Below are 27715 nucleotides of genomic sequence, written 5' to 3'. Positions count from 1 at the left end.
AGAGGACAGAAACACCAGCGTTCGAGAGGACAGAAACACCAGCGTTCGAGAGGACAGAAACACCAGCGCTCGAGAGGACAGAAACACCAGCGCTCGAGAGGACAGAAACACCAGCGCTCGAGAGGACAGGACAGAAACACCAGCATTCGAGAGGAGAGAAACACCAGCGTTCGAGAGGACAGAAACACCAGCGTTCGAGAGGACAGAAACACCAGCGTTCGAGAGGACAGAAACACCAGTGCTCGAGAGGACAGAAACACCAGTGTACGAGAGGACAGAAACACCAGCGCTCGAGAGGACAGAAACAACAGCGTTCGAGAGGACAGAAACAACAGCGTTCGAGAGGACAGAAACACCAGCGCTCGAGAGGACAGAAACAACAGCGTTCGAGAGGACAGGACAGAAACACCAGCGCTCGAGAGGAGATAAACACCCGGTTCAAAAGGACAGAAACACCAGCGCTGGAGAGGAGAGAAACACCAGTGTTTGAGAGGACAGAAACACCAGCGTTCGAGAGGAGAGAAACACCAGCGTTTGAGAGGAAAGAAACACCAGCATTCGAGAGGACAGAAACACCAGCGCTTGAGAGGACAGAAACACCAGTGCTCGAGAGGACAGAAACACCAGCGCTCGAGAGGACAGAAACACCAGCGTTCGAGAGGACAGAAACACCAGCTCTCGAGGAAAGAAACACCAGTGCTGGAGAGGAGAGAAACACCAGTGTTTGAGAGGACAGAAACACCAGCGTTCGAGAGAACTGAAACACCAGCGTTTGAGAGGACAGAAACACCAGCGTTCGAGAGGACAGAAACACCAGCGTTCGAGAGGACAGAAACACCAGTCCTCGAGAGGACAGAAACACCAGTGTACGAGAGGACAGAAACACCAGCGCTCGAGAGGACAGAAACAACAGCGTTCGAGAGGACAGGACAGAAACACCAGCGCTCGAGAGGAGATAAACACCCGGTTCAAAAGGACAGAAACACCAGCTCTCGAGGACAGAAACACCAGCGCTCGAGAGGACAGAAACACCAGCGCTCGAGAGGACAGAAACACCAGCGTTCGAGAGGACAGAAACACCAGCTCTCGAGGAAAGAAACACCAGCGCTGGAGAGGAGAGAAACACCAGTGTTTGAGAGGACAGAAACACCAGCGTTCGAGAGAACAGAAACACCAGCGTTTGAGAGGACAGAAACACCAGCGTTCGAGAGGACAGAAACACCAGCGTTCGAGAGGACAGAAACACCAGTGCTCGAGAGGACAGAAACACCAGTGTACGAGAGGACAGAAACACCAGCGCTCGAGAGGACAGGACAGAAACACCAGCGCTCGAGAGGAGATAAACACCCGGTTCAAAAGGACAGAAACACCAGCTCTCGAGGACAGAAACACCAGCGCTCGAGAGGACAGAAACACCAGCGTTCAAGAGGACAGAAACACCAGCTCTCGAGAGGACAGGACAGAAACACCAGGGTTTAAGAGGACATAAACACCAGCGTTCAAGAGGACAGAAACACCAGCGTTCAAGAGGACAGAAACACCAGCGTTCAAGAGGACAGAAACACCAGCGTTCAAGAGGACAGAAACACCAGCTCTCGAGAGGACAGGACAGAAACACCAGGGTTTAAGAGGACATAAACACCAGCGCTCGAGAGGACAAAAACACCAGCGTTCGAGAGGACAAAAACACCAGCGTTCGAGAGGACAGAAACACCAGCGTTCGAGAGGACAGAAACACCAGCGCTCGAGAGGACAGAAACACCAGCGTTCAAGAGGACAGAAACACCAGCTCTCGAGAGGACAGGACAGAAACTCCAGGGTTTAAGAGGACATAAACACCAGCACTCGAGAGGACAAAAACACCAGCGTTCGAGAGGACAGAAACACCAGCGTTCGAGAGGACAGAAACACCAGCGTTCGAGAGGACAGAAACACCAGCGTTCGAGAGGACAGAAACACCAGCGTTCGAGAGGACAGAAACACCAGCGCTTGAGAGGACATAAACACCAGCGTTCGAGAGGAGAGAAACACCAGCGCTCGAGAGGACAGAAACACCAGCGCTCGAGAGGACCGAAACACCAGCGTTCGAGAGGACAGAAACACCAGCGCTTGAGAGGACATAAACACCAGCGTTCGAGAGGAGAGAAACACCAGAGTTCGAGAGGACAGAAACACCAGCGCTCGAGAGGATAGAAACACCAGTGCTCGAGAGGACAGAAACACCAGCGCTCGAGAGGACAGAAACACCAGCGCTCGAGAGGACAGAAACACCAGCGCTCGAGAGGACAGAAACACCAGCGGTTGAGAGGACAGAAAAACCAGCGTTTGAGAGGACAGAAACACCAGCGTTCGAGAGGACAGAAACACCAGCGCTCGAGAGGACAGAAACACCAGCGCTCGAGAGGACAGAAACACCAGCGCTCGAGAGGACAGAAACACCAGCGCTTGAGAGGACATAAACACCAGCGTTCGAGAGGAGAGAAACACCAGAGTTCGAGAGGACAGAAACACCAGCGCTCGAGAGGATAGAAACACCAGTGCTCGAGAGGACAGAAACACCAGCGCTCGAGAGGACAGAAACACCAGCGCTCAAAAGGACAGAAACACCAGCGCTCGAGAGGACAGAAACACCAGCGGTTGAGAGGACAGAAACACCAGCGTTTGAGAGGACAGAAACACCAGCGTTCGAGAGGACAGAAACACCAGCGCTCGAGAGGACAGAAACACCAGCGCTCGAGAGGACAGAAACACCAGCGCTCGAGAGGACAGAAACACCAGCGCTTGAGAGGACAGAAACACCAGCGCTTGAGAGGACAGAAACACCAGCTCTCGAAAGGACAGGACAGAAACACCAGCTCTCGAAAGGACAGGACAGAAACACCAGCTCTCGAAAGGACAGGACAGAAACACCAGCTCTCGAAAGGACAGGACAGAAACACCAGCTCTCGAGAGGACAGGACAGAAACACCAGTGTTGAAGAGGACAGAAACACCAGCGCTCGAGAGGACAGAAACACCAGCGTTCAAGAGGACAGAAACACCAGGGGCACGTTCAAGTTCAAAACGGTGCGCAACGTTTTGCTTCGGTTTCCGGGTTGAACGTAGGGCTGGGCGATAAAACGATAACGATAATTATCGCGATATAATTTTTCTCGATAAAACGATATCAATAGGTCGATAAATGTTCGATAATGTTTATGCGCCAAAAGCGGAACGAAACTCATTTGAACCGCGCGCGCCTCACGGACCGTTTATCCGCTCGGCTCAAAGTCCAAACGGCAGCGCGCGCGAGCTCACTAGACTAGAGCAGACGCGTTTACTCTGATCGTCTCGCTCACGAGATCCAGTGAGAAGCGCTTGAGTTCAGCGAAGAACTCAAATGTTTAAAGGCAGATGAAACACCGCTGACAAACAGGAGAAACACTGCGCGCAACGATACAGTCAGAATCTGAATTGATACTGAATCCATTTAGCCTACCATGGATTTACTGTAAGGTTAGCCTAGTAATATTAACTGCACCATGGAATGTGGGATACATATTGAATTGTATAATATTATTAATGTAGACAATGTATTAAATGACTAATGGAATATAATTATAGTATTTAATAATGTATTTAACTGTCAGGCTACTGTTTTTCATGCAAATACCATAGAAACCATAAAGTTACATTTTGCCATGATAGTGAGGTGCTATAAGTTAGGCTTTGCCTGGTTTGATCTGTGGTTATCATGATCTAAATGCATGATACTGGATGACCAATGGTTAATTTTAATAAAACTCAAACAGTCAGAATATTACATTTTACCAAATTAAACAGATGTTACTGTTTTTGTTAATGAACATAAATTTAACAGAGTAGTATTAGCTTGAGTTAGGATGCAGATTTACTGTCAACTCACTGTCAAATATGCATTTCGAGACAAAACATGTAATTTGAATATTGCAAGCTGCACTGCAAACTGTGCTGAAGAAATATTTTTCTATTCAGATATTAATTTTATTAAGGAAAAATGACAAATATTTGAATGTTCTACCTCAGATTTGTGAAATGTTTACCTGTTTGGCAAGTGTTTGTCATGATATGTTCTGACAATAAAGAGTTAAAACCACAATTAACGCTCTGGTTTATACAACTTTCACTTAGGAGCAAAAATCTGCCTTTAAACTTGAAAGAAATAAAGATTTGACATTTTTCGTGATAATTATCGATATCGACTGATATAAAAAAAATATCGTGATAATTTTTTTGGGCCATATCGCCCAGCCCTAGTTGAACGTCATGTTTCCTGGAAACGGCGTGCACCGGGGTTTGAGATGCGTTTTCTCTTGTTTGGTGGGTGTGTCAGAACTGCAGTCCAATCAGCAGCAACATGTATATAAAGCAAGCGGTATTAAAGTGAACTGCACAAGGTTCAAGGAGATTAATTTAGTGTGTTCGATGCAGCTCGGTATACGCAACAACTGCGGATATTAGAAGACATGTTTGTCGTAAGTTTTATTGTAAAAATATAGGATATCAACATAATGATGTAGTTGTTTATATTTTTAGCTTCATTGCAAGTGTATGACATTTGGTATAGAAATAAACAATGGTAATTAAGTGCTTTTCCTAAAAATGAGAAAGAAAATACAGGGTATTAAAACAGTATGAACTACAAATAAAGTCAGTATGTGAGGCTGAATAGATGTGTTTTAGTCAGAATTAGGTAAGATGTGTGCTTCCATTTCAGTTTTCACAAATCCCTTCACTCGATTGGGATGTTATCTTGTGTTCTGGGGGGCAAGTGCAGTAACTGTAACATCGGGCATATTTTGTAGTATTAAACACATATTTATACCGACTTCATCAGGCTCCGGAAATTCTTCACAAAGAACACTAAGAATGGCCTTTCTCAGCTGCCATAGATGCAACTCTTGCGTCATCAGAACAGTGCGTTCAACGCATCACCGTTTCTGTTTAAAAAACGTTGTGCAACGTTTTGTTGGGGCTGAACGCAGCCCTGCTCTTGAGAGGACAGGACAGAAACACCAGCGTTCAAGAGGACAGAAACACCAGCGCTTGAGAGGACAGAAACACCAGCTCTCGAGAGGACAGGACAGAAACACCAGCGTTCAAGAGGACAGAAACACCAGCGCTCGAGAGGACAGAACAGAAACACCAGTGTTGAAGAGGACAGAAACACCAGCGCTCGAGAGGACAGAAACACCAGCGCTCGAGAGGACAGAAACACCAGCTCTTGAGAGGACAGGACAGAAACACCAGCGTTCAAGAGGACAGAAACACCAGCGCTCGAGAGGACAGAACAGAAACACCAGTGTTGAAGAGGACAGAAACACCAGCGCTCGAGAGGACAGAAACACCAGCGTTCAAGAGGACAGAAACACCAGCTCTTGAGAGGACAGAACAGAAACACCAGCGTTCAAGAGGACAGAAACACCAGCGCTCGAGAGGACAGAAACACCAGCTCTCGAGAGGACAGAAACACCAGCGTTCAAGAGGACAGAAACACCAGCGTTCAAGAGGACAGAAACACCAGCGCTTGAGAGGACAGAAACACCAGCTCTCGAGAGGACAGGACAGAAACACCAGCGTTCAAGAGGACAGAAACACCAGCGCTCGAGAGGACAGAACAGAAACACCAGTGTTGAAGAGGACAGAAACACCAGCGTTCAAGAGGACAGAAACACCAGCTCTTGAGAGGACAGAACAGAAACACCAGCGTTCAAGAGGACAGAAACACCAGCGCTCGAGAGGACAGAAACACCAGCTCTCGAGAGGACAGAAACACCAGCGTTCAAGAGGACAGAAACACCAGCGTTCAAGAGGACAGGACAGAAACACCAGTGTTGAAGAGGACAGAAACACCAGCGCTCGAGAGGACAGAAACACCAGCGCTCGAGAGGACAGAAACACCAGCTCTTGAGAGGACAGGACAAAAACACCAGCGTTCAAGAGGACAGAAACACCAGCGCTCGAGAGGACAGAACAGAAACACCAGTGTTGAAGAGGACAGAAACACCAGCGCTCGAGAGGACAGAAACACCAGCGTTCAAGAGGACAGAAACACCAGCTCTTGAGAGGACAGAACAGAAACACCAGCGTTCAAGAGGACAGAAACACCAGCGCTCGAGAGGACAGAAACACCAGCTCTCGAGAGGACAGAAACACCAGCGTTCAAGAGGACAGAAACACCAGCGTTCAAGAGGACAGAAACACCAGCGCTTGAGAGGACAGAAACACCAGCTCTCGAGAGGACAGGACAGAAACACCAGCGTTCAAGAGGACAGAAACATCAGCGCTCGAGAGGACAGAACAGAAACACCAGTGTTGAAGAGGACAGAAACACCAGCGTTCAAGAGGACAGAAACACCAGCTCATGAGAGGACAGAACAGAAACACCAGCGTTCAAGAGGACAGAAACACCAGCGCTCGAGAGGACAGAAACACCAGCTCTCGAGAGGACAGAAACACCAGCGTTCAAGAGGACAGAAACACCAGCTCTCGAGAGGACAGGACAGAAACACCAGCGTTCAAGAGGACAGAAACACCAGCTCTCGAGAGGACAGAAACACCAGCGCTCCAGAGGACAGAAACACCAGCTCTTGAGAGGACAGAAACACCAGCGTTCAAGAGGACAGAAACACCAGCTCTCGAGAGGACAGGACAGAAACACCAGCGTAGAAGAGGACAGAAACAACAGCGCTCGAGAGGACAGAAACACCAGCGCTCGAGAGGACAGAAACACCAGCTCTCGAGAGGACAGAAACACCAGCGTTCAAGAGGACAGAAACACCAGCTCTCGAGAGGACAGGACAGAAACACCAGCGTAGAAGAGGACAGAAACAACAGCGCTCGAGAGGACAGAAACACCAGCGCTCCAGAGGACAGAAACACCAGCTCTTGAGAGGACAGGACAGAAACACCAGCGTTCAAGAGGACAGAAACACCAGCGCTCGAGAGGACAGAAACACCAGCGTTCAAAAGGGCAGAAACACCAGCGTTCAAGAGGACAGAAACACCAGCGTTCAAAAGGGCAGAAACACCAGCGTTCAAGAGGACAGAAACACCAGCGTTCAAGAGGACAGAAACACCAGCTCTTGAGAGGACAGGACAGAAACACCAGCGTTCAAGAGGACAGAAACACCAGCGTTCAAAAGGGCAGAAACACCAGCGTTCAAGAGGACAGAAACACCAGCGCTCGAGAGGACAGAAACACCAGCGCTCGAGAGGACAGAAACACCAGCGTTCCAAAGGGCAGAAACACCAGCGTTCAAGAGGACAGAAACACCAGCGTTCAAGAGGACAGAAACACCAGCTCTTGAGAGGACAGGACAGAAACACCAGCGTTCAAGAAGACAGAAACACCAGCGTTCAAGAGGACAGAAACACCAGCGCTCGAGAGGACAGAAACACTAGCGTTCAAAAGGGCAGAAACACCAGCGTTCGAGAGGACAGAAACACCAGCTCTTGAGAGGACAGGACAGAAACACCAGCGTTCAAGAGGACAGAAACACCAGCTCTCGAGAGGACAGGACAGAAACACCAGCGCTCGAGAGGACAGAAACACCAGCGTTCAAAAGGGCAGAAACACCAGCTCTTGAGAGGACAGGACAGAAACACCAGCGTTCAAGAGGACAGAAACACCAGCTCTCGAGAGGACAGGACAGAAACACCAGCGTTCAAGAGGACAGAAACACCAGCTCTCGAGGGGACAGGACAGAAACACCAGCGTTCAAGAGGACAGAAACACCAGCTCTTGAGAGGACAGGACAGAAACACCAGCGTTCAAGAGGACAGAAACACCAGCGCTTGAGAGGACAGAAACACCAGCGTTCAAGAGGACAGAAACACCAGCGCTCGAGAGGACAGAAACACCAGCGCTCGAGAGGACAGAAACACCAGCGTTTAAGAGGACAGAAACACCAGCGCTCGAGAGGACAGAAACACCAGCGTTCAAGAGGACAGAAACACCAGCGCTTGAGAGGACAGAAACACCAGCGTTCAAGAGGACAGGACAGAAACTCCAGCTCTCGAGAGGACAGAAACACCAGCGTTCGAGAGGACAGAAACACCAGCGTTCTAGAGCAGTGGTTCCCAAAGATGATTTAAAAAAAAAATATATATATATATATATATATATTTATATATATATATATATATATATATAACGATTAGAAATAGCATATTGTATTCATAATTGTAACAAAATACAAAAAATAGTTGTAAAAAAACAACAACAAAAAAACATCAGCCTTTTCATTTTATTGACCGTTGGTCCTGAGGTGATGACGAGAGATTAACGACAATTAGCGGTCACTTTACTACAGCACCAAGATAAACAGTCTTTCTGACACGTAGGTATTTTTTTAGGCTTTAAGTATAGGATAATATTGTTTTCGAAATGAAACATTGGTTAATATCGACCAAAGACAACAAAGGAAGGCCAGCAGAGGTGCCAGCGGAGGAGAAGTACCACCGTCGGAAATGCCATCGACCTCAGATACGGAAAGAGGCCGGCGTGTGCATAAAGAGCACATCTGATTTATAAATCACATGAATAAGTAGAAGGATCCAAAATGCCGGTGGAAGGTGCGCACAGGTTAGCAGGTGCTGAGCGCCCTTTACTAAAACCGTCTAAACTTTTTAAACTTTTTATAGCACGCTGGTTTTTAGTATTGTACGTGTCCACAGTACTTGTGATATGCATGAGAAAAAACTATCTGCAAAGAGTTCAAAGAAAATGCGATAATATCGTTGTCACAGAGTGCCAACATGCTCTCTATACAAAACTGCTTAACAATGGATATACTGCAACTGCCTCAAAGACGCATGAGAGGAAGAGCAAGTGCAAGTATGCAGAAGTTGAGCTATTAATTGTGCTGCTACTTGCCGGGGATGTGGAACTCAATCCTGGACCACAGCAACTGGCTTCATGTGCCACATCGTCGGCTTCTTCTCCAAACAGCTCCCGGCGTCCTGGTTTTGGTGGTCCGGTTGGTAAGGATTGCTCGCCATCATTGGGGCCTGGCTGTGTACGCGGCGAAAGGTTGGGAATTGTTAACGTCCCCGTGGCTGGCGGTGGCTGTTTGTTAGCTTGTTGCACGGCCGTGAGAACGATACGTGCTCCTGGTTTGATTTCTGTTGAGCGGTTTGCATCGATGGAAACCCCGGAGGCTAGTGGGTGTGACACAGAGGATTGCATGGATGTGTTCAAGCCAGGGAATCCAATGGCCAGTTTGACTATTGTAAATGGCGTTGCGCTGCCTTCACATGATTTAACAACTTCCATTGAGGTAAGAGGATGTGCCTATACATCCACAAACACAGATATGCCTCAACAAACTGTGAAAGCGAAAGATAAAAACGCTCCGGTTAACCCTTTAATATCCCGTGTATATTCGGACTTGGATACAGACCCATGTATAGACCGTGCAGCCTTAAAGCAGACAACGTTTAGGTTGTTTCAGACCGTAAACCATGCAAAAATACTCTGGGACCCCAAAGTTAAACCAAAGGGTATTCTTGGTGGACATTTGAATATTAGGAGTGTTGTGTCAAAGACTGAGCAACTGGAGCATTTGCTGATAGACTCTTAATTTGGATTTTTTGTGTCTGTCAGAGACTTGGTTAAAACCATCAACTCCACAGAGTGTCTTTAACGTACAAGGGTATAACATTTTTAGATGTGATCGAAAACAAGTAAAAGGTGGAGGAGTAATGATGTATGTGAAAGGGAAGTTTAACTGTACATTAATTGAAAATCTCAGTGATTCTTTGGAATGTGTGGGTATAACCATCAAACTCTCACCAGAAATGTCATTTGTGGTTATTGTGTTGTATAGACCTCCAACAGCAAAGGACATTTTCTTTACCCATCTCACTGAGATACTAAAAAAATGTAACAATAAGGAAATTATTTTATTAGGGGATTTTAATATCAATTGGTTGGATAAAAGCTGCAGGAAAAAATTAAAACAAATGACAATTAAATTTCATATGGCCCAAATGATAAACAATGCAACTCGTATAACTAAATCATCCCAAACATTGATTGATCTTATATTCACAAATAGAGAAGAACGAATTGCAAAATCCTATAACCTGATAACTGGTCTATCTGACCACAATCTTACTTTGATAGTCAGGAGGCTATCAAAGACAAGATATAAAACTTCGAATAGAATTGATATCAATGCAGGGGCTTCATATATATCAAAAAGAGACTTGGAATTGTTTTATAATGAAATAGAACAAATTCAATGGAATCAGATAACTAGTGGCAAAAATTGCCAATCGGCAAGTAATGACTTTATGACAACCTTTAGTGATCTCCTATCGAAATATTCCAAAGAATCATCTCGGAAGATCAAAAATAAACCGTCTATCCCCTGGATGGATGAGACGGTGTGGAATTTAATGAAACTAAGAGATGCAGCACTTAAAAAGTCTTTAAAAACAGGCCTTTTGACAGATTCGCTTTTGTACAAGGAGCTCAGAAATAAAGTTACTACACTGTTATGAAAAACTAAAGCAAATTTTTTTATGAATTTAATTGATCAAGCAAAAGGAAATACTAAAAGACTTTGGCAAACCATTGATAAAGTAACTGGTAGGAAGAGTTGTAAAGGTCATAAATTAGAAATTAATAATAAAGGATATTTGGAAACTGATGCGCAAAAAGTGGCGAATCATTTTAATAATTACTTCATAGAATCAGTCAAAGAACTGGGAATACAAAATAGAGATTGAAATAATTATGTACGAGCATCTGATTGTATTGATTTATGTAAGAGATCTGTTTGTATCTCACATGAACAAAATATGCTAAAATTTAAATTGGCAAATGAATTTGAAATAAAACATTTTTTGCAATCATTGACAAATTCTAAAAGTAAAGATATTTGGGGAATGGATAATGCTCTTCTTAAAAAACATAAAGACATTTTTGTAACTCCTATCACATACCTGATAAATAAATCAATAGAAGAGAGTTTGTTTCCCACTACTTTTAAAACTGCAGTAATCACTCCAGTTTTCAAATCGGGGGATAAAAATGAGGTCAGCAATTACAGGCCGATTAGTATACTTCCAGTTGTCTCAAAGATTGCTGAGAAAGTAATTGCGGAGCAGATAAAAGAACATTTAAATAAAAACAATATATTACATTCTATGCAATTTGGATATAGAAAACACCATTCCACCGAAACTGCATGTTGTTATTTTATGGAAGTGGTGAAGTCAAAGCTGGAAAAGGGCGGGGTCGTGGGAGCCGTGTTTTTGGATCTAAGCAAGGCGTTTGACACGGTCAAACACTCTGTGCTACTGGGAAAACTGAGTAACTGTAATCTGTCTCTAAGTGCACTGCAGTGGGTAGAATCATATCTCAGTAACCGTGTCCAATGCGTAAGAGTCAAAAGTAAGTTATCAACAACTAAGGCTAATGACATGGGTGTCCCACAAGGCTCTGTTCTTGGGCCATTGCTGTTTGCGCTTTACATAAATGATCTTCCTTCAGTATGTGGTGAGGTGGATATGGTAATGTACGCGGATGATATTGTAGTTTACGTGCATGGAAGTGATGCAACCATTGTAGCTAATAGGTTAACCAATGTTATGGGAAAAATCTTAGGTTGGCTTACCTCTGCCTCGCTCACACTGAATGTAAATAAAACAGTAGCAATGTGTTTTACCAAAACTAATCGACTGAAGTCCTCCTCGCCATGCATCTATGCAAATCAGAGTCAAATAAAAGTAGTGAAAGAATTTAAATATTTAGGTCTTGTTTTGGATTCTACTTTTACTTTTAAAAAACATATTAAGAAAGTTTGCAGCAAGCTAAAATACAGTTTGTCTGGTTTTAGACATATTAGAAATGCATTGACTCATGATGCTGCAAAAATTTACCTGGAGGCAATGATAATTCCTCATATTAATTACTGTATTTCTTGTTGGTCACAGACGAGTGAAACAACAATAAAACCTTTAAAATCTTTATATAATCAAGCTGTTAAAGTATTAGATAAAAAACCACTGAGATATCATCACTGTCTGGTTCTGGGAAAATACAGTATGTTAAACTTTGATAATATAATTGTGTATGCCAATGTGCGATTAGTTTTTAAAATTTTGAATAATATAGCGCCTCCTCCCCTGAAAACATTTGTACAGTTTTGTTCAGAACAGATGACTAGGAGCACCAGGTCAACAAGTTGCAATGATTGCAGGCTGCCTAAACGTAGCTCGGCCTTTGCACAGACAGCCTTCTCATTCAAGAGCATTAAAGAATGGAACAAACTCCCACAGAGTCTAAAACTTACTTTTGACCTGAAGATTTTTTCTCGTAATACAAGGAAAGTGCTATTGGACAACCAGTTGTGCCAGCATAGATAATTGTGTATGTAAATATGACTTTTTAGTGAGGTTTTATTGTAGTAATATTGGTATGATTTAGTTAGACTGATGGTTGTAATGGGGAATGGTTGAATGCATTAACTAATAGCTGTATTTTAGTGATTAATTATTACATTTTATATTGTATATTTTGTATTGCAACTTACCTGCTCGGGGACTGCAGATGGAAACTAGCTTAAGCTAAATCTGGTGCAAAGCATCTTTAATTAATGTTTTTTTGCACATTGTCCCTGTTGAAATAAATAAATAAAAAAAATAAAAAAAAATCAGCAGTCGGATCAGCCTTCCTCCAAGTGTCGAAAGTATTGAGACGGATTTAACCAGTATGGATTCACATGCATCATCGTCAACGAAGTACAACATCCCCAGTGTGTAGTGTGCACTGTGGTGCTTGCACATGAAAGCCTAAAACCTGTAAAAATGCTACGACACTTGAAAACCAAGCACCCCTCTCTTGCTGCTAAACCAGTTGATTTTTTCCGACGAAAGGAGCGAGAGTTGCAAGGCCAAAAGAAAGTTCTAACTAAACAAACAACAATCCCTGCCAAAGCTCAACAGGCATCATATGAGGTGGCTTATTTAATTGCACTGGCAAAAAAGCCACACACGATCGGGGAAACCCTTATCAAACCCGCTGCAAGTCGGGCTATGCATGGGGATAAACTGGCCCGTGAGCTAGAAGCAGTGCCTCTGTCTTATGGGACTATTGCCCGGCGCATCTCCGACATGGCCCAGGACATAAAGTGTCAGCTGGTGGACAGAGTGAAGAAAGGGAAATATGCTTTACAATTAGATGAATCCACGGATGTATTAAACTCTCCCCAGCTGCTTGTATTCGTCAGATACAGTTTTGACGGAAAACTTAACGAGGAAATTCTGTTTTGCACCGCGCTTGAGGGAACGTGCACAGGCGAGGACATTTTCACAAAAGTTGACAAACTAAAAGAAGAGGGACTGTCTTGGGGTGAGTGCATCGGTGTGTGTACAGATGGTGCTGGAGCGATGCTGGGGAAAAAGAAAGGTCTTAAATCAAGAGTCTTGCAAGTGGCCCCTCACATAAATTTCACGCATTGTATTATACACAGAGAAGCTCTTGCGAGCAAAACACTTGATCCAGAACTTAAACGTGTTCTTGAGACCGCGATTAAAATTGTCAACTACATAAAAGTGCGTCCACTCAATATCAGGCTGTTTGCCACTCTCTGTCACGAACTGGGATCGGAGCATGAGTGCTTGCTGTTCCACATAGAAGTCAGGTGGCTTTCGCGAGGGAATGTGCTCAGCCGCCTGTTTGAGCTGCGGGACGAAGTACGCTTCTTTCTGATGGAGCATGGGTCCCAGCTCGCTGACCACCTCACTGATCCTGACTGGTTAACAAGGCTAGCGTATTTGTCTTGCATATTTGAAAAACTGAATGGCCTTAATATGTCATTGCAAGGTGAAAACAAGCATCATGTCACTGAATGATAAAATCTACGCATTCACGAGAAAACTTGAGCGCTGGACTGAGCGAGTTGAAATGTGTAGGATTGACATGTTTTCTGAGCTGGACGAATTCATTGAGGAAAATGAACTGAGTGTTAACATAGTGATGAAGTCTATCACTACCCACCTTCAAGCCCTACTGGAACACTTCAACAAGTATTTCCCAAAGGAAACAGCTCCAGAACAATATGACTGGGTAAGATCACCGTTCACTGTAACAAGGGCTAATCATCTGACATCCAACCTGGAGGACGCATTGGTCACTGCAACTGTCAGTGCGGTCACTGTCAACTGTCAAGCGACCGAACCTTAAAGACAGCGTTTAATTCCAAGACGCTGGCTGAGTTCTGGATTTCTGTTGAGAGGGAATACCCACAGCTATCCAAGGCCGCTATGGATGTACTGATGCCTTTTGGCACTACCTACTTGTGCGAAAAGACTTTCTCGGCACTCACGTACATTAAAAATAAACACAGATCGCGACTGAATGTAGAGAATGAACTCCGAGTGGCGGTCTCCAAAATTAAACCAAGAATGGACTTGCTGTGCTCCAAGCATTGTGACCATCCATCTCATTAGGAGATGTTAGGCTATTAAAATGAAAGTAATGTGTAAATTACTATAAAACAGTATTATAGTTTGATTGTTGTGTTCTTTTTTGTTGTAAACTAAACATGCTCGTGTTTAGATAGGCCTATTTGTGCGTGTGCGCCTTTGTCCGCAACGGCATTGTGCCCATCCATCTCATTAGGAGATGTTAGGCTAATATTTAAATGAAAGTAATGAGTAAATTACTATAAAACAATATTAGAGTTGTTTGATTGTTGTGTTCTTTTTTGTTGTAAACATGCTTGTGTTTAGATAGGCCTATTTGTGCGTGTGCGCCGTTGTGCGCAACGGTATTGTTGGACAGAAACACCAGCGTTTGAGAGGACAGAAACACCAGCGCTCGAGAGGACAGGACAGAAACACCAGCGCTCGAGAGGACAGGACAGAAACACCAGCGCTCGAGAGGAGAGAAACACCAGCGCTTGAGAAGACAGAAACACCAGCGCTCGAGAGGACAGAAACACCAGCGTTTGAGAGGACAGAAACACCAGCGCTCGAGAGGACAGGACAGAAACACCAGCGCTCGAGAGGAGAGAAACACCAGCGCTTGAGAAGACAGAAACACCAGCGCTTGAGAAGACAGAAACACTAGCGCTTGAGAGGACAGAAACACCAGCGTTCAAGAGGACAGAAACACCAGCGTTCAAGAGGGCAGAAACACCAGCGTTCAAGAGGACAGAAACACCAGCGTTCGAGAGGACAGAAACACCAGCGCTCGAGAGGACAGAAACACCAGCGTTCAAGAGGACAGAAACACCAGCGCTCGAGAAGACAGAACAGAAACACCAGCGTTCAAGAGGACAGAAACACCAGCGTTCGAGAGGACAGAACAGAAACACCAGCGTTCGAGAGGACAGAACAGAAACACCAGCGTTCGAGAGGACAGAACAGAAACACCAGCGTTCGAGAGGACAGAACAGAAACACCAGCGCTCGAGAGGAGAGAACAGAAACACCAGCATTCAAGAGGACAGAAACACCAGCGTTCGAGAGGACAGAACAGAAACACCAGCGTTCGAGAGGACAGAACAGAAACACCAGCGTTCGAGAGGACAGAACAGAAACACCAGCGTTCGAGAGGACAGAACAGAAACACCAGCGCTCGAGAGGAGAGAAACACCAGCGCTCGAGAGGAGAGAAACACCAGTGTTCGAGAGGACCGAAACACCAGCGCAGAAACACCAGCGCTCGAGAGGACAGAACAGAAACACCAGCGTTCGAGAGGAGAGAAACACCAGCGCTCGAGAGGAGAGAAACACCAGTGTTCGAGAGGACCGAAACACCAGCGCAGAAACACCAGCGCTCGAGAGGACAGAACAGAAACACCAGCGTTCGAGAGGACAGAACAGAAACACCAGCGCTCGAGAGGAGAGAAACACCAGCGCTCGAGAGGAGAGAAACACCAGTGTTCGAGAGGACCGAAACACCAGCGCAGAAACACCAGCGCTCGAGAGGACAGAACAGAAACACCAGCGCTCGAGAGGACAGAAACACCAGCGTTCGAGGACTAACCTGATGAACCCTGCCGTACAGCGCGGCCTCCTCCATCACGGTGATAATGACGGAGGGGTAGATCATGTGCTCTCGCACCAGAGCCTGGATTCCCGCGCTCCAGCGACCGCCCACTGCGATGATCTGCCTGGGGCATGAGGACCTCTCCTCTCCGGACACCACCTTCTGGAAGTGCTTCAGGATCACCGACATCTACACAGAGACATGTTCAAAATTAAAATCTGAGGGTCCCTCTTTATATTAGAGAGGACCCATTATGCCTATTCACAAAGTCTTGATGTTGTTTTTGGGCTCTACTTTGTACTTTTAATGTTAAGTAAATGACGTTGAATGTAATTTATTGTTATTGGGCTGTGTAATACCTACCAGCTTTAACTGAATGTGTAATATTTACCAACTCAGACCTATGTGCAATATATTTTAGGCTTTGTGAAATTCACTGAAAATTGTCCTTGGTGAAAGGTCCTGATGTATATGATGTAGTTCTGTGCAAAAGTTAAAATTAAGAACGGAAAGAACCGAAAACATGGGGATTTCTTTAAAAGAGAATAATCGCACAACCTATCCGATAGTCTATAATAAAATCAACTAATCGAATATTAGAAAATCGTGAATTATCCCTTATTTAAAGTGGGACAAATTTGGTCTGAAATGGCACACACTGTGCACTCCTCCTCTTTGGCGTCACCTGCTCAGGAGCTTGTGAATACAGGACATCGGCCTCGTCCAGCACCAGGTGACACAGCCTCAGGAACAGAAAGCACTGAGCGTCCAGCAGTCTCATCATGGAGAACGGGGTCGTCACCAGCAGCTGACCTGTAACGACATCGCAACCACCTCACAGCTTTGGGTTTCGGTCCACACTCAACATCTCGTGTGCTATGGACGGACACTCACAGTTCCTCTGGATCTTGAACTTCTTGGGCTCGTCCTGGTCCAAGCCCAGCAGAGCACTGGTGGGATGGAGACTGTGAGTGGCTCTGCTGTCCTCCAGGAGCTCCAGCACCGTCTGGACTTTCTCCCAGCCCGGACACAGAATCACCGCCACAGGCTGCAGGCAAACACACACACTCAAGGTGTAGCAGCACAACTGGGGTCAGATCATGACAAGAGCATTAGAGGAAAACAGAGTTTAGAACTGTGTGCTCTGAGATGAAAATCCCATTTCTGTTCTTGGCCATTTGGTTTTTTGGATTTGGATAATACCGTGAACACACAGCTAGGACATTTTTGAAAGAATGTGTGGGGAAATGCATTTGATTGCAGTTTGAGTGAGAAATAATTGCAGTGCTCTGGTCAACATCTATAAAGTTGGTATCGCTATAGAGTGAAAACCGGTGAATGCAGTTTACAGGTTTCATAAAAAGAGAACGATATGAGCGCGTGAGTTGCAGCCAGTGAGAATACGGTCATGTTTGCGGACCAAATAGAGATGCAACAAGGAACACAAAGACATGTGAAATAAAATCACATCATCATGTTTTAAAGAAGAGTAGTTTTGATTAAGTGGTGGAAATAACGGATGATGGCCACAGAACGCTAACAATTACACCGCGTGCAGTGCAAACTCAAAACACATCATTACATAGGCTACATTAGTTTAAATAGATTTTGTGTGTGTGTTTCATGGATGTTTAGATTACTACAAGAGTTCGCATATTCTCTTTTCTTGAAAATATTTAACACATAAATTTCCCCCTGGGGGATTAATAAAGTAAATAAAATAAAATAAAATCAAATTTAGAAATTAGATCTATTTAAATGTTTCAGTTTGTTTTCATATTATAATAATATAATATGAAAACAAATTGAAGCATTTAAAATGATATATTATACCACATCAAAATCAAATACTTCAATTAATTTTTTTATATTATATTAGGCCTGTATTTTATTATATTATAAGCCTACTAAAGAATTGATCTCACAAGGACATTGTTTAGGGCTACTTTAAAAAGTTTGAAACTCCCTGCTAAAGAAAATATTGGAAATTCATAAGCAATAAACAATCATTTAACTTTGCTGGTTTAAAGCTATATTGATCCTCGTTTTATTTCTCCTTTTGTCCCAAAGTCTGCCTGCCATGGTCCATAATGTTTGAATGAAACAACAACAGCGTGAGCGTGCCGCTAGACGTTACGCAGTTGTCCACGTCTGTCGCTATGGTTACTATGGCAGTACGAGCGGAAACTACTCGGTTACTCACGTAACCTCAGTTCCCTGAGTTAGGGAACGAGTATTGCGTAGCAATACGCAGTGGGGAAACTCCTTTTCCTCGATTTACTGAAGCCTTTATGTAAAGCGCATTTGCAGCTGCACAGCAGAACATGAGCGTCTGGCTCACTCATAGGCTGTGCTGCGGCAACTGCATATACAAGGCGCGGGCGCCTCTGACGTGCGACCAATGAGATCACTCTGCCTCATACATGTCAGAGCCCGCCTAGGGGGCGTGTCCTTAGACTATAATAGTCCCCGAATTCGCCATTATAGCAGGTTTAACGACTGAAGCGACAACTTGCCATGTTACTATAGTGCGGCTGGCTACGCAATACTCGTTCCCTAACTCAGGGAACTGAGGTTACGTGAGTAACTGAGTAGTTCCCTTTCGAACCGTCACTTCGTATTGCGTAGCTATACGCAGTGGGGACGCCATGCAAAACGCCGCACTGGATAACTGGCTGCTACTGCAACTCAGGACCCCATAGCATACAGAACAAGCCATAACCGCATAATTATGTATAAATAGACCAGACATCGTCAGGTCTAAATAGTACACCTCAGTTAGTAATAACCCAACCTACTACACCAATGAACCCAGACCCTGTCGGGGTTATTAGTATATGAACATACCACCAGACAAGTGGGTTTATATATATAATTATACCCGGCCAAAGCGGGTTTATATATGTATGGAATATAACCGGCCAAAGCGGGTTTTATATATATATATATATGTGAATGTGATTGTGCACAGTAATATATGACAAGACCAGCCACCGACGGGTCTTAATCATACCGAAAGCACCTTCGCCTGCAGGGAAGGCACTTTCATATTATAGAAATTCATAAATGTGGAAGGCGAGGACCAGCCGGCCGCATCACAAATATCCCTGATGGGAATGCCAGATGACCAAGCCCATGACGAGGCCATACCTCTGGTCGAATGGGCCCTGATGCCTATAGGGCAAACTTGACCCGTTGCGGTATAAGCCATAGAAATAGCATCCACTATCCATCTAGACAGTCTTTGCTTAGTGACTGGATCCCCCTTGGATTTACCACCAAAGCAGACAAAAAGCTGTTCTGATTGTCTAAAAGACGCAGAACGGTCCAGATAGATTCTCAGCGCTCTGACAGGGCAGAGAAGATTAACCTCTCCATCCTCTGCAGAAGGAGGGAGGGCTGATAACGTCACCACCTGTGCTCTGAATGGTGTTGAGAGCACTTTAGGAACGTAACCATGTCTGGGCTTGAGGATGACTCTGGAGCCATCTGGACCCAACTCCAAACATGCAGGGTTCACAGAGAGCGCCTGCAGATCTCCCACTCGCTTGATAGATGCCAACGCCATAAGGAGAGCGGTCTTCAGCGAGAGTGGTTTTAAATCAACCGATTGGAGCGGTTCAAAAGGCGGACCTTTCACAGCCCCCAGGACCGTGGAGAGGTCCCAAGACGGCACAGACGGAGGTCTGGAGGGGTTCATTCTCCTAGCACCTTTAAGGAATCCCACGACCAGGTCGTTTCTTCCCAGTGACTGGCCAGCCACCAGAACATGATGTGCTGCTATGGCTGTCAGATACACTTTGAGCGTGGACGGGGAGCGATCTGCATCCAGCAGCTCCTGTAAGAATGAGAGAACCACAGATATCTCACATGACTCTGGGTCAGCCTGATTTTCCGAGCACCAGCTGGAGAAACCCGACCATTTTGAAGCATAAAGGCGCCGAGTCGAAGGGGCCCTGGCTTCAGATATGGTGCTTAGGACCTTCTCAGGAAGGACCTTTGGTACCCGTTGAGGGGCCAAACATGGAGGGCCCATAAATCGGGTCTCAGATGCCACAGTGTCCCGTTCGCCTGTGTGAGGAGGTCTTTCCTCAGTGGGACAGGCCATGGGATTGTGTCCGATAACTGAACCAGTTCCGGGAACCACGGTCTGGTTTTCCAGAGAGGGGCCACCAGAAGGACTGGGCAAGGAATGCCCTCGTGCAGCGCTCCCCAACCCAGGTTGGACGCATCTGTAAGAACCACTTTCCTCCTGGAAATTGTTCCCATTGTCACCCCCTTGTGGTACCAGTTCTGAGCCCGCCAGGGAATCAGGGTTCTTAAACAACCGTGATTCACCATAACGCGCAAGTTGCCTGACTGCCATGCATGAGTTGGCACACGGCGTTTCAGCCAATGCTGCAGCAGGCGCATGCGCAGTAATCCCAAGCGGAGTACTGGCGATGGTGCTGCCATGAGACCAAGCAGTTTCTGAAATTTCTTCAGTGGCGCGCGCTCTGAAAGTGCCTGCAAGCGCTCGCATTGAGAGTGCGCGCTCTGGCGTGAGTCGCGCTGTCATAGCTCTCGAGTCTAAAACTGTGCCCAGAAAGATCACGCTCTGGCTGGGGGTTAGTTTGCTTTTTGAAACATTGATGGTGAAACCCATGCATTTTAGATGGCCATCAAATCCCTGTGAGCTAATAGCTCGATTCTCGACTGTGCCAGCACCAGCCAGTCATCGAGATAATTCAACACGCGCACTCCCTGATGTCTCAGAGGAAAAAGCGCTGCATCCACACACTTCGTGAATGTGCGGGGTGCCAAAGATAGACCGAACGGCAGAACGGTGTATTGATAAGCCTGGCCCTCGAAGGCGAATCTCAAGAATGGCCTGTGACGAGGATTTATTTGAATGTGAAAGTAAGCATCTTTCAGATCCATTGTGACAAACCAATCCCCCGGGCGCACTTGCGCAAGGATATATTTGATAGTTAACATTTTGAACGGCCGCCTCATGAGAGCTTTGTTCAAATGTCTCAAATCTAGAATGGGTCTGAGACCGCCGTCTTTTTTCGGAATCAGAAAATAGCGGCTGTAAAAACCCATATGTTTTAGCGCGGGGGGGACTAATTCTATCGCCCCTTTTGCTAAAAGATTCTGTACTTCGGTGCGAAGCACGTGACCCACGTTGCTTCTCACCAAAGTGTCGAGAACCGCCTGAAATTTTGGGGGTCTGCGAGCGAATTGGAGCGAGTAACCTCTTTTTTTAGTGTTTATGACCCAACTCGACACACCGGGGATAGCTTGCCAGGCTAGAACCCGTGTGGCTAGGGCTTGACACACAGATTGGGGCTGGTCGCCTAATGCAGGGGGACCTGATACCCTTATATTGTGATTTTTGCACACATTGAGTATTGGACTGACTATACAAGCATTTGCGTGTGGGGAAGTCAGTGTTACAACAGGGGAGGGGCCGCCTGATGAAGGGGGACCGTGAACCCATGGGTTGTGTTTGTGAAACATGCTCTTTTTGTGCTTTATTTGGGTCGCCGTGAAAACGGCGTTTGTTTGCAAGAACGCACTTACTGTTGCGGGCCTGTTTGCAGTAATAAAATCCCCAGCCGCCTGAACTGAACAGTTTTCTTGGCTTCTTCGAGGGTGGTCCGGCTAGTGCGGGACCCGTGCCCTCTCTCTTTCCTCAGCGTGCTAGGACGACTTTGGCGGCGCTGAGTGGGGCGCGGCGCTTGGTCTCGGGCCTTGGCGTCGGGGAAGTGGGAAGCGCTTGCTTGCTCTCGCCTGGCGCTGGGCATCAGCCACAGGGCGGGGCTGAGAGGCCTGTTTCGCGGGCTTTGTTGGCCGAGGCGTCGACGGGGCTAGCTTGTGAGCACTCGACGCCGAGCTAGAGCGTTTAGGCAAGAAGTGACGCATGGCCTGGGACGCTTTCTGTGCCTCGGTGTATCTCTCCGAGAACACCTTCACCGCCGGGCCGAAGAGGCCGGTGCTGGATACTGGGGCGTCGGGGAACCTCGTTCTCTCCGCGTCCTTAATGTCAGTGAGGGTAAGCCAGAGGTGGCACTCGAGCACGACCAAACTCGCCATATTCCTCCCGATAGCCTGTGCTGTGGCCTTGGTAGCTCTCAAGGCCTAGTCCGTGGCGCTTCGCAGGTCCCGAAAGGCCTCAGGGTCCGGGCCAGCCTCGTCCATAGACCGGAGGAGTTTGGCCTGGTAAACCTGCAGCACGGACATCGTGTACAGGGCCGATGCAGCCTGACCGGAGGCGGAATACTCGCGTCCAGCGAGGGCTGAGGTGCTACGGCACGGCTTGTTTGGATGAACAGCTCTAGCTCGCCAGCTAGCAGCTGTGTTCGGCAGAGATGAGCGGCCAACGCCTCTTCGAGGGGTGGCAACGACTCATAGCCTTTTTCCGCTGCTCCGTCCACGGAGGAGACCGTCGTGGAAACTGCAGGGCCTTGTGTACAATAAGGAGTGCGCCAGGCTTTGGTGAGCACCTCGTGAACTTCAGGAAAAAATGTCGCTGGCTTGTGACGAGGGGCCTGTTGATACCCCGGCAGAAACCAGCCATCCAGCCGACTTGGAGGGGGTTCAGCGGGCGCGGCCCACTCGAGCTCGAGGTCCGCTACGGCCTGCGTCAGGACCCGAAGCATTTCCGCGTCGGAGTTAGTCCTGGTAGCAGAGGCGCTGGGAGATGAAGGAGCTGGAGAGAGTGAGGCACGCGGGGACGTGGCTGGCGTGCGTTCACTAACATCCATGCTCTCCGGTTACCGTTGGCTGCGGCGCTTCTTCTTCTTCGGCTGAAGTAGGGCCGGAGAGGGAAGCGCGGTTGAAGCGGCGAACCCATCACGGGAGAGGGCTAGCCGAGTTCGCATGGGCATGCTCTCGCAGGCCGCACATCCGCCGGCAGACAGTGCTTTCTCCGCCTGAACTGTAGCTCGCTCAGGCTGAAGGCTTGTTCGACGGCGAATGTTTCAATAAATGGTCATAGACGTGAAGTTTGTCGCTGAAGGAGTAAAATCTGCTATAATGGCGAATTCGGGGACTATTATAGCCTGAGGACACGCCCCCTAGGCGGGCTCTGACATGTATGAGGCAGAGTGATCTCATTGGTCGCACGTCAGAGGCGCCCGCGCCATTGGATATGCAGTTGCCGCAGCACAGCCTATGAGCGAGCCAGACGCTCAAGTTCTGCTGTGCAGCTGCAAATGCGCTTTACATAAAGGCTTCAGTAAATCGAGGAAAAGGAGTTTTCCCACTGCGTATAGCTACACAATACGAAGTGACCGTTCGAAAGGGAACCAGGGATAACGCGGATATTACGTCATTGACAGGGGACAAGTGAACAGGGACAGGCATTATTTAAAATTGTGAATTTCTCTAAATTGACAAATTCTTGAAAACATTTAGGATAACTTAAGTACACAATTTAAAGAAATATATAACACTGTTGTGGTTTTTGGATATTTTGATACAAAATTCTTACATATTGTACCTTTAATGCTGCCTGTACAAAATTAATTGACTGAACAATAACACTTTATGGTTTTCCCAAACCATCTCAGTGTAACAGCTTAATTTTTTTCATACTAAATTATATTGTAAAGAATTGAACATTGTTTTTGTACATTATTTTTTATAGAATTTTATGGTAAAGACTGGTACAGTTAATAGGACTGTAAAAAGAAAATCTCAGGTAACCTAAAATGTTTAGTGACTTCTTAATTAACTGCTTGTTTTCAAAAATATGATTTAATACCAATAAGTTACATCAAGGTAGGGCTGGGCGATAAAACGATAACGATAATTATCGCGGTATCATTTTTCTCGATAAAACAATATCAAGAGGTCGATAAATGTTCGATAATGTGTATGCGCGAAATGCGGAAAGCAACGAAACTCATTTGAACCGCGCGCCACACAGACCGTTTATCCGCTCGGCTCAAAGTCCAAATGGCAGCGCGAGCTCACTAGAGCAGACGCGTTTACTCTGATCGTCTCGCTCACGAGATCCAGTGAGAAGCGCTTAAGTTCAGCGAAGAACACAAATGTCCAGTTTAAATCAGTTTAAAGGCAGATGAAACACCGCTGACAAACAGGAGAAACTCTGCGCAGCGAATTCAGAATCTGAATTGATACTGAATCCATTTAGCCTACCATGGATTTACTGTAACGTTAGCCTAGTAATATTAACTGCACCATGAAATGTGGGATATACATATTGAATTGTATAATATTATTAATGTAGACAATGTATTAAATGACTAATGGCATATAATTACAGTATTTAATAATGTATTTAACTGTTAGGCAACTGTTTTTCATGCAAATACCATAGAAACCATAAAGTTACATTTTGCCATGATAGTGAGGTGCTATAGGCTGTACCTGGCTTTATCTGTGATTATCATGATCTAAATGCATGATACTGGATGACCAATGGTTAATTTTAATAAAACTCAAACAGTCAGAATATTACATTTTACCAAATAAAAATGTGGTCCTTAAAATAAAATAAAAACAGATGTTACTGTTTTTGTTAATGAACATAAATTTAACATAGCAGCATTAGCTTGAGTTAGGATGCAGATTTACTGTCAACTCACTGTCAAATATGCATTTCGAGACAAAACATGTAATTTGAATATTGCAGCCTGCACTGCAAACTGTGCTGAAGAAATATTTTGTTAAGGAAAAATGACAAATGTTTGAATGTTCTACCTCAGATTTTTAAAACCACAACGCTCTGGTACAACTTTCACTTAGGAGCAAAAATCTGCCTTTAAACTTGAAAGAAATAAAGATTTGACATTTATCGTGATAATTATCGATATCGACTGATATAAAAAAAAATATCGTGATACATTTTTTGGGCCATATCGCCCAGCCCTACATCAAGGGTCAAATAAAATAGAAATGGCACATTAAAGTTCAAAGTTACAACTGCATGTTGAAACCGCTCTACAGGTCAGGTGTAAAGAATGTGTTTGCTCAGGTGCGAAAAATGTCCGCCCAATAGAGAAAAGTTTTGCTCAGCAAGAAAAACATGAGAGGGAGCATTGCCGTAAGTGAACGCTACTGTCCTCTGAGCTGTAGGAGTGCATCTCACCCCAGTGCGAGCAGCGAGGCTGGAGACGACAGACACCGTCTGTAACAGCATCAGCAGAGGAGGAATATAGGTCAGAGGATTGTCACCGCTGGGAGACACCAGCACCGTGTCAAAGCCCCGAGCCACCGCGGGCCAACAGTAGCTCTCCGCTACATTCGGCCCGTTATACTTCCTCCACAGCAGGAACTGAAACATCAGCACATGATCAGATACAACAGGTAAAGTCATCTTAAAATTAGTGCTGGGCGACGATTAATCGCACCTCAAATAAAAGTTTCTGTTTACATAATATATGTGTGTGTGCTGCGTGTAATTATTATTTATATATATATATATATATATATATATATATATATATATATATATATAAATAAAATACACACAAATGCATGTATATATTTAAGAAATATTTGCAGGTATACATTTATACTAATTTATATTATATATAAATATTTTTTATATAAATAACAAATTTTTCTTAAATATATAGATGCATGTGTGTGTATTTATATATACAAAATAATTACAGCACACATATTATGTAAACAAACTTTAATTTTGGATGCGATTAATCGTTGCCCAGCACTAATTAAAGTATAATTATAGCACTAATTAAAGTATAATCCCATATCCTCTAACACAAATGTTAAAAGTCACAAATAATACCTCAGAAGCAAGAAAGTTAATTAAGTTGGGCGCATGGCCATAGCACTTTGCAGTGGAAAAGTGTCAAATAACGCAAAATGATAAATAAAGCAATGGATATTCCAATATGGCATTATTAAGGCACGCGGATGGACCTTTCTGAACTGCTCGCTGATGGGAGCGCGTGCCAGGTTTCTGCAGGGTTCGACACGCAGGGCGGAGTGCACTAACACACCCAGGTGACCCGGGTCACAGCGCGCAGCCTGTGGAACAGCACAGGCCCGGTTAGACAACACCACACACCAGCACCATCAATACAGAAAAACCAACACTGAGGCTCTTACTTTGGCATCAAGAGATTCTTGGTCTGGATTGAGTGGATCAGGGTTCAGAAACTGCATGAGTCTGTCCAAAATAGGGTTCACACAAATAGGGGAAACATTTCTTTACGAAATAGGCAAGATAAATTAGATTGAGAGAAAATGTGTGACATGTTTGTTTGTTTAGTAAGGACAGTAATGTAAAGCCTGCCTTGACGAGGCCAGCAGATCATCAAGATTGGACTCTTGTGAGAGAGATGCCTCTTTCTGCTCCTCTGAGGAGCCACTGGCACTATGAACACACACACACACACATACACACACACACACACAGGTTTCAGATTCACTTGACGGGAATCAGACGTGCTCGTGTTGAAAACAGTGCGACGGCCTGAAGGGAAAGTGTGTTTGGCCTCACCATGATGCCGAACTCACGGCTGGTGCTGAAGCCACGCCGCTCTCCTCAGTCTGATCAGGATGGTGCCGCTTCTCCTCAGTCTGATCAGGACGGTGCCGCTTCTCCTCAGTCTGATCAGGACGGTGCCGCTTCTCTTCAGTCTGATCAGGACGGTGCCGCTTCTCTTCAGTCTGATCAGGACGGTGCCGCTTCTCTTCAACAGACTGAAAATATTAAAAGCACTTTATTTTACAGTCACTCATTTATCTGCTCGTTTACTAACTATTTCTGCAGATACAAAAAAAATTATTTAAGAATTTTGAGTGCTTACTTCAGGAATCTGCTTTGAATGTAATTTAAACTTCATGTATCTGTGAAAGAAAAACAATTTATTATATTTCTAAACGTTATATTATCATTATATTACACTAATTAACTGATTGCCGACCACAAGTAGCAGAATCTGCCAATACGATCCCCGATACCAATCTATTTGAAGAATTATTTATAGGGAATTTTACATTTATTCAGGGCCTGATTTCATTTTTGAAAATGGGAAGGTGACTTGCATTTTTTTATACAATTTTCAAAAAATATATAATTATCTCATGTTTGATCATGTAGTGGATTTTACAGTTTGTACAATGGGGCAATTGTTGCACAATAGCGTACACACAGAAAAAACCTGATTTCAAACTATGTACTGAATTCACAAAAGACAAGTAAACAGTCAGTAATAAAAGAAGAACATAAATAAACAATTTACAAGCAGTAGCACAAATAAATTAAATTAAAGATTCAAATAAAATAAACTACTTTTTTTTTAGGTAGGTCTAACAGCAGTGTTGAGTATTGTAAGAAATACTAAAGAAATGTAATAGGAAATCAAATGTAAAATAATGCTGGATGGTCTTCCCTGAATAAATTAAATACAGATTAATCCTTACAATTAAGCTTACAAAAGTTAGTCATTCAAGAGCAGCGAGTGTCATACATTTTAATTAAACAACAAAAGATTTTTAAAAATCATTATTATTCGGCTGCGGTCACTTTAAGAGCTGTACGGATCCAATATACAGTTACTAAACTTCCTCAGCTGTTTACGTTCACTTAAGACAAAACCGACTCTGTTTACGTGCATTCTAGTCAAGACGGTAATAATGTACGATCGTGTGTATTTGACCATTTAAGGGCAATCGTGTACTGGCGAGCTGTTTGTAAGGCGGCCA

The 27715-nt window shown here is 45.0% G+C and overlaps 1 protein-coding gene across 1 annotated transcript in view; it reads right to left on the bottom strand.

Annotated features, from left to right (window-relative positions):
- Positions 1 to 27715, bottom strand: part of tdrd12 (tudor domain containing 12) — a gene marked incomplete at its 5' end in the record, with an annotated part of 97170 nt that overhangs the window by 52032 nt on the left and 17423 nt on the right. Inside the window, 9 exon segments of the mRNA XM_056241051.1 lie at positions 16022 to 16213; positions 16710 to 16837; positions 16919 to 17072; positions 25125 to 25310; positions 25925 to 26032; positions 26114 to 26174; positions 26301 to 26381; positions 26667 to 26710; positions 26818 to 26857. Of these exon segments, the coding sequence (XP_056097026.1) occupies positions 16022 to 16213; positions 16710 to 16837; positions 16919 to 17072; positions 25125 to 25310; positions 25925 to 26032; positions 26114 to 26174; positions 26301 to 26381; positions 26667 to 26710; positions 26818 to 26857 (994 nt within the window).

Source organism: Rhinichthys klamathensis, unplaced genomic scaffold, assembly GCF_029890125.1.
Source record: "Rhinichthys klamathensis goyatoka isolate OS25496 unplaced genomic scaffold, OSU_Roscu_1.1 h1tg000627l_1, whole genome shotgun sequence".
Classification (NCBI taxonomy): Eukaryota; Metazoa; Chordata; class Actinopteri; order Cypriniformes; family Leuciscidae; genus Rhinichthys; species Rhinichthys klamathensis.
The sequence above is the reverse complement of the archived record's forward strand: the minus strand, read 5'-3'. Positions and strand labels throughout refer to the sequence as shown.